This window comes from Giraffa tippelskirchi, chromosome 7 (genome assembly GCF_054371585.1).
Source record: "Giraffa tippelskirchi isolate mGirTip1 chromosome 7, T2T-mGirTip1v1.2.pri, whole genome shotgun sequence".
NCBI lineage: Eukaryota > Metazoa > Chordata > Mammalia > Artiodactyla > Giraffidae > Giraffa > Giraffa tippelskirchi.
Genome location: NC_137281.1, coordinates 95340629 through 95361784, shown reverse-complemented (window position 1 = coordinate 95361784; position 21156 = coordinate 95340629). Strand labels below are relative to the sequence as shown.

At 37.6% G+C, this 21156-nt stretch overlaps 1 protein-coding gene across 5 annotated transcripts in view; it reads right to left on the bottom strand.

The window, feature by feature from the left end:
• The window catches only part of CDIN1 (CDAN1 interacting nuclease 1), a 233470-nt gene that overhangs the window by 112220 nt on the left and 100094 nt on the right, over positions 1–21156 (bottom strand). For 4 of the 5 annotated variants that reach the window (XM_081507111.1, XM_081507114.1, XM_081507113.1 and 1 more), the window contains 5 exons: positions 20518–20597; positions 20123–20172; positions 14904–14971; positions 1666–1731; positions 957–1062 (listed from right to left, as the gene is read on the bottom strand). In XM_081507111.1, coding sequence (XP_081363237.1) covers positions 957–1062; positions 1666–1731; positions 14904–14971; positions 20123–20172; positions 20518–20597 — 370 coding nt within the window. Of the gene's footprint in view, positions 1–956; positions 1081–1665; positions 1732–14903; positions 14972–20122; positions 20173–20517; positions 20598–21156 lie in introns of all 5 variants that reach the window. The other variant, XM_081507112.1, reaches the window with a different exon arrangement.

Here is a 21156-nt window from a genome sequence, read left to right as displayed (position 1 = left end):
CCACAGATGTTACTGTCTCCTTCCTTAGTGATCCAAACCAATGCCATCTTACCGTCGTATTCTTAAAGTTGTTCAGTACCAAGGAACACAGTTAATCTAGGAAGGTTACCCTTTGACCCACCTTCTGGTCTAATGGGTAAAAAATATGTGATATGAAAGCTTAGGACTCCAATAATAGCAAAAGCCAAAGTTTCAACAGTTGTACTGTAAACATCAATAGAGCTGTACTAAAAACAGCACGGATTTAGAAGTGACCAAGACAATGCATGATAACTAGCTGTAGGCATATTATTTCCTTATCTGTAAAATGGGAATAAAATCCCATTATCCCAAATAATCTTGTGAATAAAATCCCATTATCCCCAAATCACACTTTCTTGTGAGCATTAACTGAGATAATCTGCAAGCCCAGACACATGAGGGGGTACTCAGTAATACAGCATCTTCCTCCTTCCTCCAACATCATCTCATTCTTGCCTTTGGAAATGTTGGTTGAAGTTGGTAGGTAAATGCTTTTCTATCATTGGAAGGTAATTTGTTTTGACTTTCATATCGTTTGGATACTTTCCTCAGAGAGCTAAGGATAAAATACTTTTTTAAGATCTGATAGAAAGCATAACTTTCACATCAAGAGGATAAAAGTCAGTGTCAATAATATAATATATATCACACCCTATTATTCATATTTTAAGTGACATCAATATTATCACTGTAAAATGGAAAATGGAGTATATACTAATTTTGACCTCATGCACAGATTTTTTGTTTTAAAAAGTGAAGCAACATTACGAACGCAGAGAAGCTGAAATTATCTGAAATGAATACATTAATCAAGTCTGTGTATTTACTAGAAACAAAGGCTACTAGCATTTTTACCAGCTAAACAAAATATTTTTCTTCTAATGAAATTTCAGCTGAGTATCGTTTATCTTAAGAGAAAAATAATGGGGCCTTACCTATTCCAGTAGCTCCAGAACTGGTCATGCAGGTAGGCATGGTGGCTACATTCATCACCAAATGAGGCTTTGCTTTCAATCCAGTGAATTATGTGCCCTTCTACAGCTAAGGAACAAAGCATTATGAATACAGAGCAAAGGGAAGGGGAGATTGAAAATTCTGACTCTGTCTGGGTCTCTCCATGCTTCACATTAATGAAGAGAGGCTTAACCCTCACCGTCATCTATGGATGTAATTATAAAACAACACATCATATCTGTTTGTGACAAGGAACGTTTATGCTACAGTCATATCCCTTTTATTTCTGTCATTTACAAAAGTCTCTCTCCGATTCTGAGATTGCCTATATAAACTGACAAGTAATGTAAAAGCAAACCAAAGTGAGCCTGGCTTTTCCACAGAACTCTGTTTTAAAAATGCATTGTATAGAGAAATGACTTGAAAATGGTAACTAAAATGTCTTTCGAAGACATGTTTATTTCTTAAAGGTAGGTAAAAGTTTTTAAAGCTTAGGTTTCTTCTGAACCTATTCTTTTCTGCCACTTAAAAATCTTTTGCAATTATTTCATACATTTGAATACAAAATTATGAAGCTAATACAGATTCTTTGGTAACATTTGCTAATATTAACAAAAATTTTAAAAGCTATGGGAAAAAACACATCACTTTACTCTATAAACAAATGCATAGTAGAGTCTAAGGACTTACCAACTGGTACTTGTAAAATAAAGTCTGGCGTTTTGTCATAACCCCTTGCACGAAGCTGATCTTCATCTACAGGAAGAACAAATACTATTACTTATCACAGTATTCCATTAACAAGACAGCAATATAATTGCTTTTCTTTCTTAAAAATGTGTAAAAATTACTAACGCAGTCACACATATCATTCTTATGTATGCAGTGCTGTGTCAGAATAAATGAACTTTCTTCACAAACCTGAAGTAGAGATATAAAAATGTCTCTTTGTCCCTTCTGCATTTTTATATCTTTATTATAAACATCATTAATTCAAGCTGTCATATGCTACCTTTCTTATAATTGAAAATATACTCAAAATAATGAAATATACTTACTGATTAAAAGAAAAGGTTTCCACCATCATGAATATTGCTAATGTTATCAAGCCCATACTGACAATTTATAGTAAGGCATAAGCACTTTGGCTTTTACAATTATAAAACAAATGCTTTCATTAAAGCAATTAAGAAAGTTTAGTTTCAATTAGTGAAACTATTTCTACACACAAGAACATAAGAGATAGACAAGGGACAATGAGATCCCCACAGAGAATTAATTACCCTGCTTAATACCTTTGGTCTGCTATTGTTTCTGGCATTTACAGAGTTTTACAACTAACAATATGTAATTCTGAAAAGCAAACAGGCTTTGAGATTTTTTTTCTAAGTCTGTTCGATTTCTTGATCTTCTGTAAATATCAATGAGCCATTCAGGAGGAAAGGAGGCAGGAAAACAGAGAACTTGTCAAAGTTGGAAAAAACTAGCTAGATGCTTGGTTTAAAAAAAAAAAAAATCCTCCAATATTTTCTGAAAGCTGTCCTTGACTTCTAACGGCATTACAATGTGATTCTGAAACGAGCAGTTCTCTGTTAGATTTTGGAGTGACCTGGTCATTCAATTCCAGACATGGCTTTCTGTCTTCACCCAACCTCAACTAATGGCCCAACCAAGTAACAAGGAAGGCTGTGTGGTCTCTTAACATCTACTGGGCTGTTGACATTGTCATGCATCCCATTCGCCTTCCTGCATCACCTTTGATTAAAATTAATGACCCATTCCCAGTGTTGGGTAGCTTATTTCCAATTCATTTGTCAGGCCAAGACAGTGGTTTCACAGCCAACGTTCAGAAACTCTGTTTTAGAACACTCTTGTGTACATCCTGAAAGGTCAGCATTTTATACATAAATAACCTTTTAATGATAAGATACACTTAAACTAGATATTTAATTACATTTGTTTAAAGTTGGTATCCTTTACTGAAATTCTGAAGGACTGATGCTAGAATTCAAAACAATCTCCCCTGCTTGAAAGATAAAAAAATACCAACATAACTGTTGAGATAAGGAAATAAAATTAAAGTAATCTTACTTTAAAAACAAGAGAATTTGGAAAACTGGACTGTAAATGAACAAGACTGAAAAAATTCCTATCCTCTCAATGCATTCTGGCTACAAGAATGTTTAATGGAAAAGGCATTTATTAAATCAACCCAAGTGCCTTGAGCTGATGTTTCAGGTAGCTGAGGAACAGTTTTAAAAGCTGTGCAAGTGAAAGTTGCTCAGTCGTATCCAACTCTTTGCAACCCCATGGACTATACAGTCCATGGAATTCTCTAGGCCAGAATACTGGAGTGGGTAGCCTTTCCCTTCTCCAGGGTATCTTCCCAACCCAGGGATCAAACCCAGGTTTCCTGCATTGCAGGCAGATTCTTTACAGCTGAGCCACGAGGGAAGCCCAAGAATACTGGAGTGTGTAGCCTATCCATTCTCCAGGGGATCTTCCTGACCAAGGAATCAAACCGGGGTCTCCTGCATTGCGGGCGGATTCTTTACCAACTGAGCTATCAGGGAAGTTTCCCTGGTGGCTCAGCTGGTAAAGAATCCGCCCGCAATGCAGGAGACCTGGGTTTGATCCCTGGGTTGGGAAGATCTCCTGGAGAAGGGAAAGGCTACCCACTCTAGCATTCTGGCCTGGAGAATTCCATGGGCTGTAAAGTCCATGGTGTAGCAAAAAGTCGGATACGACTGAGTGACTTTAAAAGCTGGGTTGACATTAAAGAAGAGAGATTAATAGTTTATTAAAACTATCCTAGTTTGATCAACCTTTGCAGGTGTTCAAAATCTGTTTCAGAAGGAAAAATTATTATGTTTCTGACAGTGGCTAAAAACAAAATTTCTAAGGTCACCAAGCAATCCAAATGCACACACTAAAATCCCTTAAAAGGCAGTTCCACTCCTGTTCAGCCCACCCAAATTACTAACACAGTACCTACAGTTTAAATTTCATGACTTACATAATGTGAAAAATTTAAAAAATCACCTAAACTCCTCAAACTGAACATAAACCTCAGAGAATCTCTCCATCTTTCTGTGGAGAATCTCAAACTGTAACATGGTACTCCTATACTTTCTCTACACTGCCCCCACATCCCTCCTTCTCAGCATAAGGTGATTCAACCGTAACTGTAGTCAAAAGAGCTTCTAGAAACCTGTGCCACCACCAGCAATACTACACTTTTTCTTTTTAGGTAAAGAAGTTATTCCACACATCTGAAATACTTTGTTATTATTCATTGGGTATCGTCTCTGTTTTTTCTTTTCTAAACTCTAACTGTCTTACCTCCTCTGTTTCAACCTTCACACTATTCCTTTCAACCTAGATTTTCCTTTACTTGGCAAAATTCAGAGAAAATGACAGGACAAGTCTAGGAAGTGGTATTCATGAACAGCTGTCCCTGCTCACCTGGTCTCAGCCACAGGAGATGGAAGTTTCTATCAAAGATCACCCTACTGGGAGATTTTTAAGTCAACCCCATCTATCTGATGAGATTTCCTGGCCTTTGCATTATGCTCCTTTCCTGGTTCTCAGGTGGTTAAAGATTCCTTACCATGATCATTATCCAAACCACTGGGTATGGATTTAAAATTTGGTTGACCATCTGGTGGGTCAGGATTCAAACCCTAAGATCTAGAGGCTACGGCTCACTCATCACCCAAAGCACTACCTCTGCCCATTCCTTGTTCATCCCCTTGTCTTACTGTGCATAGGCCTGGCTCCCACCACACCCAGAGCCTGAAGCCTCTGCTCTGAGGACAGGAAATGTTTCTTTTCATCTTTTAAAACCGTATTCACTGCCCTATTCTCACCACCAACACACATCTGTATGTGTGTGTTTGCCTTCACTTGTGTTTGACTCTTTGTGACCCCATGGACTCTAGCCTGCCAGGCTCCTCTGTCCATGGTTTTTCCCAGGCAAGAATACTGGAGTGGGTTGCCATTTCCTCCCCAAGGGGATCTTCCAAACCAGTGTCTCCTACACATCTCCTGCATTACAGGCAGATTCTCTACCACTGAGCCACCAGGGAGGCCATTTGGCACATATTTAATGCACAAATGGGTAAATGAATAAAATATAAGTGCATTTTTAAGAGTACCATGTCTTCAACAAAGCTGACCCAGACTGACTTAGAAATTTTCTTTCCTGATTTAAAAAACAGCAAAAGTGACCCAAAGTTCAAGGTGGGAAGTTTTCCTATTTTGTTTGGTGTGCAATATTTTAAATAACATTGGATTTATCCATTCCTTAATGTTTGGGCAGAATTCCCCACAGTAAGCAATCCAGGCCTGGTGCTCCTATAATGTATAGCTCTTTGGTTACTTTTACTGTTTTTTTTTTTTTTGACGGTTACTGATCTGTTTAGATTTTTTATCTCTTCTATATCAGTTTTTCAATTTTTATTTTCCTTAAGAATCTTGAGTTCTCAGGGCTTTTTATACATATTGGAGCCAAGTGGTTACTTATGATTCTCTGAACTTTCCAAGTGGAAAGCTAGATGTTTAAGTAATTTGATGTTTTCTTCAAGAAAAAATGATGAGGACTGAGAAAGAAGAAAGAATAACATTAGTTTAAAAGCCTGGGAAGAGAGTTTCAGAATAGCACTTTTAGTATAACTCCTAAAATTGTTGGGGATCAATATGAAATCAATCTCCAAATCCTGTATACCTAACTTACTCAGTGAATGTAGCAAATATGAAGTAGGGCTCTTCTGACTTAACATATATTGAAAATGCCCAATATATCTCATAAACACTAAACTTGTTAATAGGCTTCCCTGGTGTCTTGGTGGTAAAGAAAATGCCTGCCAGTGTAGGAGACACAGGTTTGATTCCTGGGTCCGGAAGATCCCCTGGAGAAGGAAATGGCAATCCATTCTGTTATTCTTGCCTGGAAAATCCCATGGACAGAGAGGAGGAGTCTGGTGGGCTACAGTCCATAGTGTAGCAAAGAATGGGACACGACTTAGGCACTAAACAACAAGAACAAGCTTGTTAATGTCACAGCCCAAGTATTCATTATCAAAATTAATATAAGAATAGTTTCACTTAAAAGAAGACTCATTAGCCTCTAGATCCACAAAATGTAGGATTTTTAGATAAAGGGTACCTCATGAGACATAGTACTTTTGAGCTTATGGAGTCTTCTAATATTCCAACTTACACATGATACAATGATAGAGGTCAGCAGAAGTGACTACCAACACCTTTTTGTTATTTTTCAGTCACTAAGTTATGTCCAACTTTGCGACCCCATAGACTGAAGCATGCCAGGCTTCCCTATCTTTCATTATCTCCCAGAGTTTGCCCAAACTCATGTCCATTGAGTCAGTGATGCTTTCAATCATCTCATCCTCTGTTGCCCCCCTTCTCCTCCTGCCCTCAATCTTTCCCAGCATCAGGGTCTTTTCCAATGACTTGGCTCTTTGCATCAGGTGGCCAACACCTGGGTCTTTCAAATAGCCAGATACAGATAAGAGCCCATCTCAACCAAGCTCTGGTTTGTCCCAACAGACCATATACAATTTTTAATTATGGCAAATATTTAAATTTCATCATATGTAACACTTATGAAGTGGCAAAAAAATTCTCATTTTCCTCCTAGAAGATTTGAAAACACAAGAGCAGGGATGGGTCTTGGACATTGTTTAGTTGACACCTGCCTGAAAAGGAGGTGAACAAAATCAACTCTTGATTTCTAGCATTTTAATGATCCTTTCTCCAATATACCTAAAAAACCAATGAAACTGCATCTACAGATAAAACTGAGGCTAAAGTTTTCAAAACAATGCAGTTCTTCATTTAAAGTTGTCAGGCTTGCCTTTGGAGGACACTTTAAAAAAGGAATCACATAAATGTAAAGATCACTGTGAAAGTTTAATTTCTCTGGCCTTTTAATTACCCTCTCCTCTAAATGCCCAAAATATCCACAGCAATTAAGTACTAATTACACAATTTCTTTTTTTAAAAGAAAGGGCTGATTTTGAGTCAGAGAACAAAACACATCTGAAACTAGTTAACATATACTTAAGAATCAGAGCAGGGCATGAGGACTATAAGAAAAAGTTTGAAGTTTTCCTTTTTGTTTCCTTAAAAGGCTTTAAATTTAAGAAGTACAGTTATTCTCAGAGAAATTATGCAAAATTCCAGTTCATAACATCTGAAAATGAAAAGAAAAATAACATTCTGTCATGGCCTTTTATCTATGAATTTGTCAAAAGGTTTCTAAAATGCTAGGTTAAAATACCTTGTATGACAAAAAGAATCTTTTTAACATTGGTTACATTTTTTACTAAATCGGGGAAGGGCAAAAAAGACACTTCAATACAAATGAAAACTACAGTATATTTTTTCTACTCTAGTATTTTGTTTTTCTGTGTTTTTTTTTTTTAATCTCAAAATGCTGTCTCATTCAATAATTGGAGCTGTGACCTTCACATCCCATATTTCTATCTTCTCTAGAAGTAAGTTTCACAGGCTTTCTACCTAATTAAATAATTTAGCAGGGTTTTGATAACAGATGCTATTATGCTATGCAAACCATTGCAAAGGTACATAGAACAGATATGCATTTAATGGGGAGACTGAGATGAATGAAATCTTTACAGGACCTAAAAATTTCATTACATCCATTAGTTTCAATCTTTTCTCCCAAAGCCTCTTATCAAAGCCACTAATAAGGAATACAACTGACTGCTCTGACCTTATCCTTTGTTTATGTCTTTAGGGACAATACTAGTGAAAACTAAAGTGCCCTAAAGACAGGGAACAAATGGTGGGGGAGGTGGTCACAAGTCAGAAAGTGCAAAGTGAGGCAGGGTAGGCTGGTCCCCATTGATTGGTGGTCCTGGAGACAGAGAACACGAACATGGACAACAGAAGCAAAACTCTTCCTTCTGTACCTTACTCTGTTGCTGTTGTTCTACAGTTGCTAAGTCGTGTCTGACCCCATGAACTGCAGCAGCATGCCAGGCTTCCCTGTTCTTCACTATCTCCTGGAGCTTGCTCAAATTTATGCCCATTGAGTCAGTGATGCCATCCAACCATCTCATCCTCTGTCATCCCCTTCTCCTCTTGCTCTCAACCTTTCCCAGCATCAGGGTCTTTTCAAATGAGTCAGCTCTTCGCACCAGGTGGCCAAAGTATTGGAGCTTCAGCTGTATCACTCTAAACTCTTTTGGTTTAACACCACAAGAGAAGGGACAGGTCAGAAGTCAGCATGGTAGAGTAAAAAAGAATTCAGGGCAAGCTGTTCGGGGGTGGGGTGGGGGGGGTGAAGTAATAACTGTGACGCGAGGTCTGAGGCAAGTTTCCACTAAACAGAACAGGGGGACTGGATAGTCACAGAGCCCTTTGTAACTCCAAAATTCTGTGCAGTGGATGAATGTCAGCCTTTGTCTGCCCCAGCTGTTTTAGCTGTTGTCACTGATGTGAGAACCTGTTGTGCCTGAAACAATCTCGATGGAGGGAGGTGTATTAGTAGTTCGGAGGCATACAAGAGATCTCTACACACTGATACACAAACACACAGGACCGAGGAATCCATCTAACAATAACAGTAACAGATTTGACCCTCCAATACTTTTTGTTTATAGGGAATACGGTTGCAACCTGTAGCTAATTTTTTGTGGGGTGAGATATTTGATTTTTTCTGTCCTGTTTCCTGCCCTGCCTGGCATCGCCAACCCACTCTCACAATTGATTCGGGTGGGCAGTGAAAAACATGACCCCCAACCACTGGCCCCAGGAGTGGACACATGACCCAGACTAGCTGATCAGAGCCTATTTTTAAGATTGATTATGGGGCAAAATGAGAAGCACCACTTTCCCCCTGGGATTACGAACTCTACAGAGTAAACAAATTAGCAATTGCCAGGGATCACCTTTGTTTTCTGAGAATGAAGCCTACATGGGAAAAAAACACAAAAGGGAAAAAAGAGGAGATACTGATGACATCCTTTTGCCTTCTAAATTCTAGACACATCAGAAGCAAACTTCTCCTTTGGACTTCACAGGTGTTATCTCTGAACCAATATTTCTCCCTTTTGTGTGTGCATGTAATCTAGCAAACTTCTCCTTTGGACTTCACAGGTGTTATCTCTGAACCAATATTTCTCCCTTTTGTGTGTGCATATAACCTAGTTTGGAGAAAGCAATGGCACCCCACTCCAGTACTCTTGCCTGGAGAATCCCATGGACGGAGGAAGCCTGGTAGGCTGCAGTCCACGGGGTCACTGAGAGTCGGACACGACTGAGCGACTTCGCTTTCACTTTTCGCTTTCGTGCATTGGAGAAGGAAATGGCAACCCACTCCAGTGTTCTTGCCTTGAGAATCCTAGGGATGGCGGAGCCTGGTGGGCTGCTGTCTATGGGGTCGCACAGAGTCGGGCACGACTGAAGCGACTTAGCAGCAGCAGCAGCATAATCTACTTTGAATGGATCTCTGTCACTTACAACCAAGGTAGCTCTAATTTATCAGCAGTGGCCAAGAAAGCAGATGTTGGCTGATGAGAGTTATCTAACCAGAGCAGTGGTTGAGGGAAGAGCTGTGGGCTTCAAGCAGGAAGACTACCATCATATGTGGACAGGCTAACCTGTCTTCAAAGTTCTAAAGAACCTGTCTTTCAGCAGCAAACACGTGTCTGTGGTTCTTTTCTCTTGGTCCCAGGGAGAAGCATGCACAAGCAAAGTCAATAAGTAAGTAAAAGATGGTCCCTCACCTTGACGATTTCTTTAGGAAGGGGAGAACAGACCCCAGATTCTCCACATTCTGCCCCTCAAAATAATGTTCCTGTTACCTGGAAAACTGCATCTTATTTTTAACCTTTAGTTAGGAATTTAAATAGTTGATACTTTCGGAAACATCCAACCACCTTAGTTCCCTTTAGCCTACGCAATGCTATGTTTTATCTCTAGTCTCTTACCCTCAACGGCTAACATCTGCATGTATACGCAGTCTCAGTATTCTGAATCTCATCTGTTCCCACTGCCTAGTCTTCACCTGAAGTCATAATTCCATATCACATCATAATCACTTCCCCGGAGCACTGCTGCTTTAGGTAGGGAATAACGCAGCAGGAGTAGACGAAGTCTCGGAAACACAGATCCTAATTTCATACAGCAAGGGATATCCTTCAGTAAGCCTATTTAGCTTTATACAGATTGCACCCTCCTGGAGTCCCACAGAGGAGTACATGAATGCTAGAAAAAGCACCTATGTAAAATATGCTGGTCTGTCATAAGGCAAGACCAAACATGGTAGGGTGAGGCAGGGATGAAGCAAATGTCTCTCAGGTGTCACTCAAAGTAATTGTTAGCTGCTACTAATAGGGCAACATTCACTGCAAAGAATAAAATATCTCTGGAACCATCCTTATTAAGCCAAACTTAACAAGAATTTGCACCAGACAGTGGCTATGGAAGTCACTAATGAAAGTCTCTCCGACCTGGAGAAATGCCAACCCATGGAGGATGAATGTTTGTCTTCAGTCTTTGGTACAAGCTCTTTCATATCTTCCCTATCATTGCAAATATTCTTGGTGTCTTCTGGCTGTCATTATTTTCCTTTTCTCCCTTGCCTTGTGTCCAAATCTCTCCTCTCACCCCACACTCCCAAAAGAAAGAGAGACAGAGGCTATAAAAATAAAATATGCTATCATTAATTACTTGAGAGATACAAACTAAAACATCTCCATCAGACAAGATACATTTTCTATGTCATTGATACTAGAAATGGAATAAACCCTTTGCAGAGGGGATAAGGATGGTCACAATGTCTATTGGTCAATTTCCTTGCGTCTCCAAGCCTAAAAGCGGGCAGCAAGCTCTTTGCATCTTCTGAGACTTTAAATGCACATCAATAAATGTTCATTCTAAATTAACTATACTTGGAAAGAACTGGTTTGTACTTATTTGAAAACTTCCTGGAAGGCTCCATGTTTGACTTGTTTTATTTATTTTTTATTTCTAATGGTACATGCCCATAGAAAATCCCTAAAAGGTAACAGTTTGCTGCACCAAAAGAGTGGTTAGCTCAGTGGTAATACAGCCAGGCTAATGAGTTCAACGAGCCACCCAAGAAGCACATGGAAGCAGGAAGAGGCTGCTGAGAGAGAGCAGATGAGTAAAATGAGTAAGTACAATTCTATCGCTACTTCAGGAAAAGTTGCTTACAAGCCAGTAGCATTTTCTTCCTATGTTGAGGGTAGCTATTGGTTTTTAACATATCCTGTATCTTCTTTAAAAATTTTCATAGGAGCAGGACCACAGCCTTGCATGTATTTATTTTCACTACCAACACAACCGAGTGAGATGTACTACATGAAAGGGCATTTTCACTGGGACAGACAAGGCAATAGTATGTGTGGGCTGGAGGGAAGGAGTGCTTATCATCATCTTCAGACTAATTACAGTATTGTTCCTGGCATGCCTGGTGGTTCAGACAGTAAAGAATCTGCCTGCAATGCAGAAGACCCAAGTTCGATCCCTGGGTCGGGAAGATCCCCTGGAGAAGGGATAGGCTACCCACTCCAGTATTCTTGGGCTTCCCTCGTGGCTCAGCTGGTAAAGAATCCACTTGCAATGCAGGAAACCTGTGTTTGATCCCTGGGTTGGGAAGATACCCTGGAGAAGGGAATGGTTACCCATTCCAGTATTCTTGCCCGGAGAATTCCATGGACAGAGGAGCCTGGTGGGCTACAGTCCATAGGGTCGCAAAGAGTCAGACACGACTGAATGATTAACACTTTCACTGTTTTTCACTTCACTTTCCTGGCATGCAGAGAACATACTTGGCAAAAGTTAACCAAAAAGAATGACTGAACAATGAATGAAAGAATTATGAGATCTCTGAGGAAACTACTAGAAATTACCTGTATTCATTTGCTTGTAATTTGTTTGTAACTTGACCATAGCTACAAAAGCAGGGCCTTCATCTGACTTATGTTTAGGGCTTAAAATAGTACCTGATTCAGTAACCAATTGTTGGAATATGAATAAAATATATTTTCTAGTTGGAGAATCTAAAGTCATTTATTCAATGTTGACTCTTAGTACAATGTAAATTTTGAGAAGTATGAAATGGATAAACGTACAAGATAGGATAAATCCACGAGTACACCTAAACCTTCAACAAAAAGAGACTTCATTTCCAGTGTAGTTCCTGGTTAAATCCTGTGTACCTGATTATAAGAGCCGACTCATTGAAAAAGACCCTGATGCTGGGAAAGACTGAAGGCAAAAGGAGAAAGGGGTGGCAGAGGATAAGATGGTTAGATAGCATCACTGACTCAATGGACATGAATTTAAGCAAGCTCCTGGAGATGGTGAAGGACAGGGAAGCCTGGGGTGCTGCAGTCCTTGGGGTCACAAAGAGTCAGACACGACTTAGCAACTGAACAACAAATCCTGTGCCATGGCAACTGTTCAGTACGTGGTTATGAATCAAGAAAATTTAAGAAATTATTAGGGTTATGATAAAAGCAATTTATTTTTATTTTTCTCTTCTATCTGACCTCTCGGTTTTAGAGAGGTCAGATAAAATACGTATTTTATAAAATGACATATAGAGCACAATAGGTGGAAAATTTTAAATAAGATAAAAAATTTCAGGAAGTCATAATTCTTAAGGGGTAATATATAAACAATAAGAATCCTTGTCTTTTGAAAGTAGTCCAGATTTGAGGGAAGGAGGGAAGGAAAGAGAAAGGGAGAAAGAAAGAGACACAGAGGGAGAGATTGATTTTACTTTCACTTATTAAAAAAAAAATCAAAGTAAAACAAACAGGCCTGCAATGTGTCTGCAACAAAATTCAAGGCATACACATGAAAACAAAATATAAAATGAGATTAGTAGTCTATTATATACCTATGTTTTTGGTGATCTATCTAAACTTACCTGGTACAGTACTCTAGATCTGATTATTCATTGTGAAGGGAGTATTTACAAGGTAAAAGAACAAACCCATAATGACACTCCATAAGAGGCTTTGGGTTTTCAGGTTTTAACCATAAACAAACATGTATTAATTCAGTACTACATTAAAATGCTTAAAATGCATAGAATAACAACTTCTTTGAATACTGATGGGGAAATGCTTCAAAACAGAACTGAGGTTACAGGAAGAGAGCTAAATACGAGTTAAGGATCACGTTTGGTATGCTTCAGTAAAAGAATTACTGTTAGTCCTAGAGTGCAGAGGAACAGACGAGCCCGTTCCATTTTAAATCCCCTTTCTGAACATGTTAGCAAAGGGCAGTGGCTCCCTGCTATATCTCTGCACTGCCTTTGTCAGCTGTGGCCAACGCAATCTAGTGCCTTCAGTTCCTAGAATCAAGGGAGTCGAGGACCTGGGATTAAGTTTAAGCCAACAGTGAGCCCTTCGCTCTTCCTCCCTGTTTGGGTCTTCCAGTCTTTAGGAAGGAAGCAGAAAGAAACTAGATTAAGCAAAGAAGCGATGCCAAGGGCTTGACTACCCTTAAGCAGATGGTGCCAAGAGAGTTACGCCGAGTGGTCTTGAAAATATGACTGCTCAGTTGCTGGCTTTGAACAACACATTTGGCCATACCTTATTGGCCACTGAGTGGTCAATATGATCAGATACTTTATAATATTACTGGAACTCCACAGTTCTACAAAGTACCCCATGGTGCAGCACAGGACATTCATTCCAATTGGTTCTGAAGGCATTATACACGTTATTTTTCATTAGATTTTAAAAGTTAATTTCTATCTAATTCACCCTCTTCCATACGCTGAATATTGCAGTTGTTCTTCTTATTCAAAAAAAACTTGTTGCTTTCACATATCAAAATTTAATTTAGTAATCTGAGGCCACTTTCCTAATTTATCAGGTTTCTTCAACTCTCACTGGAGAATATTTACTGTATACCCCCTCTTAAAATTATCAACCATTTACAACACATTCAACTCAATTCTTCAGGTCATTAATAAAAATACTGAATACTAAGACTTAAAACAGATTTCTTGCAGGACTGTTTCCAACATCCTTTCCCAACTTGACATAAGATCATTCATTTGAGTTCCCTTGGCTAAGTCTTGTTCATTTTGGAGCAAAAATTATGTAAACCAATATCGCTTAATTTTTTTAACCTAAAAAAATACACTATGCAAACTCTTAACATAAAATAGATGTGTACAATAATACAATCTGTATAGACCCTTGACAAATTACCACATTTAAAATGGAGAAGAGGATTTAATTCCTGGTACAGTGCTTTATGGTTGCTAGGATCAGTTATCACATGTATGCCTTTTGAGGCTTAATTTTTAATGCCTAAGAGATACTGAAAGAAATAACAATCTGTAATAAGATTCCACGTTGGCAGACAAACACATATGTACCTGCGAGATTTTAAAAAATCATACTTATATGATGACAATTCACTTTTGGCATAAAAATAATAAAAGCTCAATATTTCATTTTCAAGTGAAAGTACTAGGCAATTCCATACATGAGACAAAAATACCTAACATGAATTTTTCTAACCATTCTTTTCAATATATAAAGCATTTTATGGACAATATTTCTTTTGTTTCCTTCTCTCATAAGGCCTAGATTATGGTTAATATCTCATGACACCAAAAGTAATACTGCAACAGATATTAAAGTATTTTTTCAGCCACTTATGCTATAAAATATTAATTGTAAGCCTGTGCATGTGCTGTGTATACAAGGGATTAGGTAACTGAGTTCCTGCTCAGTTCTAAATCAATAAAAGATAACATGCACAGTATCCGTCATCATTTGCTCTTCCTTTAGTACATAATAACTGCAAGTGGAAGATTTTAAAAAATATATATTTAAGCACTCACAGAGATATATGGTGGAGAAGACATAAGCAATACTTACCTAGGAAGGATAGATTTTTCTCCAGAAGCAAGTCCCTCAGCAGGACTTCATGCTCATGACCAATGGCACTGGGAAGTCTTCGTTAAGGAGTGTAACATTGGTAGAATTATACCACCAGAAAAAATTGCTAATACCGGGGCTATACTTTGAGATGAAATGGAAACTAGAGGTAATTATAAACATCCTTTATGCTATGCTAAAAACTTCTCAATTCAATTTAGGACCATTTATTAAGCACTAAGTGCAGTAAAGAATACCAACCAGCTTTTGCCCTAAGAATTTCTAGTCTTACAGAGTTCCATAAATCTTCTGTGAGTTCACACTTGTCACAAAGCCAGCATTTAGCAGCTCTTATTTTCCCAGTCCTGATGCTGGGAAAGATTGAGGGCAGAAGGAGAAGAGGGTGTCAGAGGATGAGATGGCTGGACGGCATCACTGATGCAATGAACACGAACTAGGGCAAACTCAGGGAGATGGTGAGGGGCAGGGAGGCTTGGTGTGCTGCAGTCCACAGGGTTGCAGAGTCAGACCCAACTGGGTGACTGAACAACAACAACACTTAACTTCTAGTCTCTGATTGGTGATCTGTGACTTGGGAAACCAAACAACTGACTTGCTGAGAAGTATATGTACTCTGGAGGAAAGACATCCCAGTAAATGGCTGTGGATTAGTGTGTGAATTCAGAGGCTGTTTCAAGTCTTTTTCTTATGTGTGCAAGTTTTCACATTATATTGTGTATATAAGTATATACATATGCTCATATAAACTTTTTGAGTGCTATTATGAGGCAGGCAATATATTAAGTACGTGATTTTCAGTGTATTTACATATGTTATTTCATCCTCACAGTTATTATTATCCTTATATGACAGATGAGGAAACCAAGGCTTAAAAAGGAATTTATATAAGATCATATGGTCCATGTGTGGCAGAGCAGAGAATCAGAACAAAATCTCTGCAAAGCCTATATCTATGACCTCTGTAGAACTTCTTAAAAATATTAAAATTAATTACATAAAAATAATTGATATTAGCTAATAGTTCTTAAATACCATATACTAAGCCATTGTGCTAGCACTCTGGGGTATCATTTTATTTAATCTTCACAACAACCATATGAGCAGGTACTACTACAGTTACAGGTACATTTTCACAGTTAAGGAAAGCAAGGCTCAGGAAGGCTGAGAACTTGATGACAGTCTCATGGCCGGTAAGTAATGAAGTCAGGAATGAGACTTGGAATTCTGGTCTATTTTCCAAAAGGATGAGAATGTACAAAATGTGAAAAGGAGTGTTATCCTATTCTCATACTTTAATTTTGTCAAAGATGTTTGGTAATACAGGCAGACTTTGGCGATAACATGGGTTCAGTTTCAGAATAAAACAAATATTGCAATAAAGCAAGTTACATGATTTTTTTGGTTTCTCAGTGCATATAAAAGTTACTATTACACTATAGCCTATTAAGTGTTCAACAGCATTATATCTAAAAAAATACATATACCTTAATTAAAAAATACTTTATTGCTAAAAAATTGCTAACCATCACCTGAGCCTTCAGCGAGTCCTCATCTTTTTGTAATTATAATATCACAGATCATCACAGCAAATATAATAATAATGAAAAACATTAAAATACTGTAAGAATTACCAAAAAGTGACATAGAGACATGAAGTGAGCAAATGCTATTGGGAAAATGGTGCCAACTCAACGCAGGGTTGCCACAAACTTTCAATTTGTAAAAAACATAGTATTTGCAAAGCACAATAAAGTGAAGCACAATAAAATGAGGTGTGCCTGTAATTCTTTAATTCTCCATCTCACTAATGTCAACCTGGTCTTATCACTCCTTGGCTTAACAGGGATTCTTCAGTCCTGATCATGCACTACAAGAGTGCAATTTAAATCAAACAAAGCTTACAAAGTACGTGTAAAATTCTTAGAGAATCATCCCGTCATTTATCAACACATACAAGTGGATATTATTCAAATCTCAGAATTCAAGAGGTGGGACCGCTCACATACACCATCAAAACAAGTTCCAAGTCCTCATCACTGTCTTTTTCTTTTTGTTGCCCCACTTCCCCACGCATGAGACTGTGCTTATTTCTCACTGAAAACAAATTTTTAAATCATAAAATTTCACACATTGGTAGAGTCCAACTGAAGACATCTGATGAATATCTCTCAATGGTCTCTCATTACTAGGGGCATCCCACGTTTTGCACTAAATTATTTACTTCTAGTCCACATAAATGTGCTCTCACTTTTATTGCTGTGAATTATTTACATCTAAAATGTTGAATCATGAAACTGATGGTACAGGAGTGAAAACCACAGCACTTCAAGCTTCCTGTATCATTATCTTTCCTTGTTCCACAGTTCAGGTCTTTGTCTAATAGCTGTGTCCTGAAGTCACACTTTGGAAAGTTGAGGTGACTGGTTTCTCACATCTTTTGTGTCTGTGAATGTAACTTGTGGCAGGAAAATAACATGTGGGTGGACATGGTTATATAGGAAAAATTATAGTAGACACCAAAAGAAAAAGAAAGCAATGACAATTTATATACTCTTTGTGATCTATGGTGCTGTTTTGGTATCTTATTAATAAATCACCAATTTACTTTACTCTCCTTACACAAATGCCTACACGTAACATTTTCATAATGGGGTAAAAGGTTTTGCACCTATTCTATTTATTAAATGTATGCTTTCTGACAAAATGATGTAATTTACCAAGAGTAAGCAATGTAAACATTACCAAATTATCAAACAATATACAAATAGCATTCGCACTCATATGAAAATCCAATCATTTTTATTCAGTGTGAAATAAAATAATTCCTGTTGGTCAGCCTGGAAAACAGCTAAGCAAGTGTATTTATGTTACATTAAACTTCCACTATCTCAATGCAAAGATAAAATCAATTCTCTATAAACTTCCCAACCTGTTTTATTCTGCATGGTAAAAGCAATCACTAATTTGAAACTTTGCAAAGATATATACATCTTGATTATGTTTTGTTTGATATAAACATGTATAAAATACAAAATATAGAATATAAAGCTTATAAAAACAGTAATTTTATAAGCAATAGGCATAATGGAACTGTGAAATTATAATCTAGCCAGTGAATACAATTTATAGACATACATCATTATCTTTATCAATTGAAATCATGTACTACATTAAATTCTACTGGCAGTAGCACAACCAAAAAAGGGAAGTGAATGATGGCAAAAATGTAAGGAAAATACTCCAAACAGAATTTATAATGCTTCATAAGCAGAAACACTTAGACTTTCTCTATAATAATACTTACTATTGATGTATGGCAGTGACCATGGGGCAAAACTTGTAAATAACCTCACAAGCCATTTTCTTCGCCAGCAATACAGCAATCTAGTTTCCCGTAAGCATCTCAACTATTACTGAAAAACAGCCTCCTGGCATTTACAAAGCAGTTGACTTCATACTTTAGTCCATGCATATATAATTAGATAGTTATATTTAAAATCAATACGCAATCCTTCAAAAGACATTATGCTTTTAAAACCTTAACTTTAAATTGATTTTTAACTATTTTATGTGCTTTAAAATTAACATGTAATTCCACGCCAGATACTCTGAGATGGTGTTAGTTGTTTTGTGGATGTGCTAAACTTTATCACTGTGGCAACGTGGGGGTTGGCATTCCGACAATTTCTAACACTATCATTAATTTTACACTGAAAATGGAAGCATAGTTTCACTTTGGTCTAATAAAAGGTTGAACTTACAACAATGCTGTGATTTTATTAAGTTAGACTGAGAAGAACAGATTAGGTGAATAAATATACAAAGGGCTATAATATAGATACTGAATATTCTTAAAAGTGGGCTCTGTTGAAAGATTTATTTTTCAAAGGTTAATTTCGTGAAAAAGAGAAAATGAATCAATTTTTTTTCCTTTACAAAAATTTCACTAACTCTAAGCCTTCATGAAACAAGGTGGAATACAAACACACACACACACACATATACTTGACTAGCAAAGCTTCTAACAAAAAGCCTCCTGAGTGGTAATCACTGAGTCATAACTGGTCACAATGCCATCTGTGCTAACAGAACCCAGGAAGGGTTGTTGTATTATTAAAAAATATAAGACTCATGGACTCAGGTAGATATCATTTCCATTAAAAATGACTAATTATTTACTCTTTACATGGAATTTTTTAGCCAAAGATTATCAAAATTCTTAGTGTTGCCACAATACTACTAAATGTATTGATTAATAATGTCCTACTTCACAAAGTAGTTACTGTCCACTCAACTCCTGTTTGGACCTCCCAGGTGGTGCTAGCAGTAAAGAATTCACCTGCCAATGCAGGAGACACAAGTGATGCAGGTTCGATCCCTGGGTTGGGAAGATTCCCCTAGAGTAGGAAATGGCAATCCACTTCAGTATTCTTGCCTAGAAATCCCATGGATAGAGGAGCCTAGCGAGCTGCAGTTCACGGGGCCACAAAGAGTTGGAAACAACTGAAACATGTGTGCCTGTACACACACACACACACACACACACACACAAATCCTGTTTGACAAAGCAAGTGTTAACTCTTTAGTAATTTCAATGTCTTTAATGAGAAACGACTGGACATCTGTTCTCCCAGCCTTAACTCAGTCCAGAGGGAAAAATTAGCTTGGTTTTCTCTAAAAATGTTTATTAGGGACCCAAGTGACAGTTCAGAATATAATCAACATCTAAGCAGTAAGAATCTACTGCCCTTTAAAATGTGATGGTCTCTGGTGGCAGTTTAATCACATCATCCCTTAACTACAGGCTCAAAATTTATTCTCAACTAAATTTGGTTCATTTTAAATAGAAATTTATTCATATTTGAAAAAATGTTCACTGAAATGCTTAGATACATTCCAAGACAGTGTGCTACCTGCCTCGTGACTCTATCTTTAAACTCGTTGAAAACCAAGCAGGTTGAAATAAGCATGTGAACACGCAACTGCTGAACTGACATCTTCCCAATGCCTATCTGATTTTTTTTAAGCTGTAGAAAAGAATGGTCTGCAGTGACCCTCCAGCTGATTGAATATAAAATAGAAGAGTATGAAATGTGTTTTGTGAAGCAGAACTTTATGTCAGGTTAAAGCCAGACACATCTCCTCCACTGAGTCTAAGCTCGTCAATTGTGCACCTAAAATTTTATGGGAAAGGATACTGTTTGATGCAGTCCACCAGTGGTCCATAACAGCAGTCATTCACGATGCACTGCAGACAAATAAGAGACGGGGTCTGGGATGCAGCGACTACAAAAACTGTCAGACAATATTCTAAAAGCAGTAATTACTTTTCTTAATTTTTTTTTCAAAAAAGCTATCAAAAGACTGTTCAGATTTAATCACAGAAAACAAAAATTGCATGCTTTTTATTCACTATAAAAGCAAGCTATTAAAAAGTGAAATGCTCTTCTCACAAATATTGCATTGCCATTTATGGTGCACCCTGACCTCAGTGATAGTTTATGATGACAGTAATTAAATGAGGTTTAAAATCCTTTACTCTGCTAGGCAGATAACAGCATTGCCACTGAAAATAGACAGCTGTGATTAATACCTGATAGACCTGATTTGCTAGAACTCCATCTGGAATCTGAGAAGGGTCCCGTAGCATACTATTTATAACAGACTTGGAGGCTGCAGAAGAAAAGAGATGAACTGTTAGCAGACAGTCAACATACTTGTACTACAACATGAAAAGTGACATATACCTATAAATACACAAACCATGAAAATGAAAACATTACTGATACTAATCATTTTTTTCCCTTTTTTCAAATCTCAGAGTAGCTTTTAATTAAAACACTTTGCCAAGTTTATAAGCCACATTGACAGATTTGAAGATGACCTAATTTTTCCAAGGTAAATTCACAAGTACAGACCTAAAGCATATGTCTCTTTACAGATAAATTAGCTTTGGAAAAGCCCACTTGGGGGGAAAAAAACACAACAAAAACAACCAGAAAATAAAATATTTTCCTTCTTCAGGTAAGTATGTTATAACCAAGCATGTGTAGCTGGAGAGTTTAGTGAAGGCAGGTCAAAGACTTCAGCGACGTCAATAAAAATTACCTTCAGCCAAGAAAGCATCTCTGAATCTAAACCTTTCTGAAATAATTCTCAACTGCCATGAAATGTTATGTCCATTTCACAGGTAAGGAAAGTAGGTAAAACTGACACAATTGAGCAAATCTTA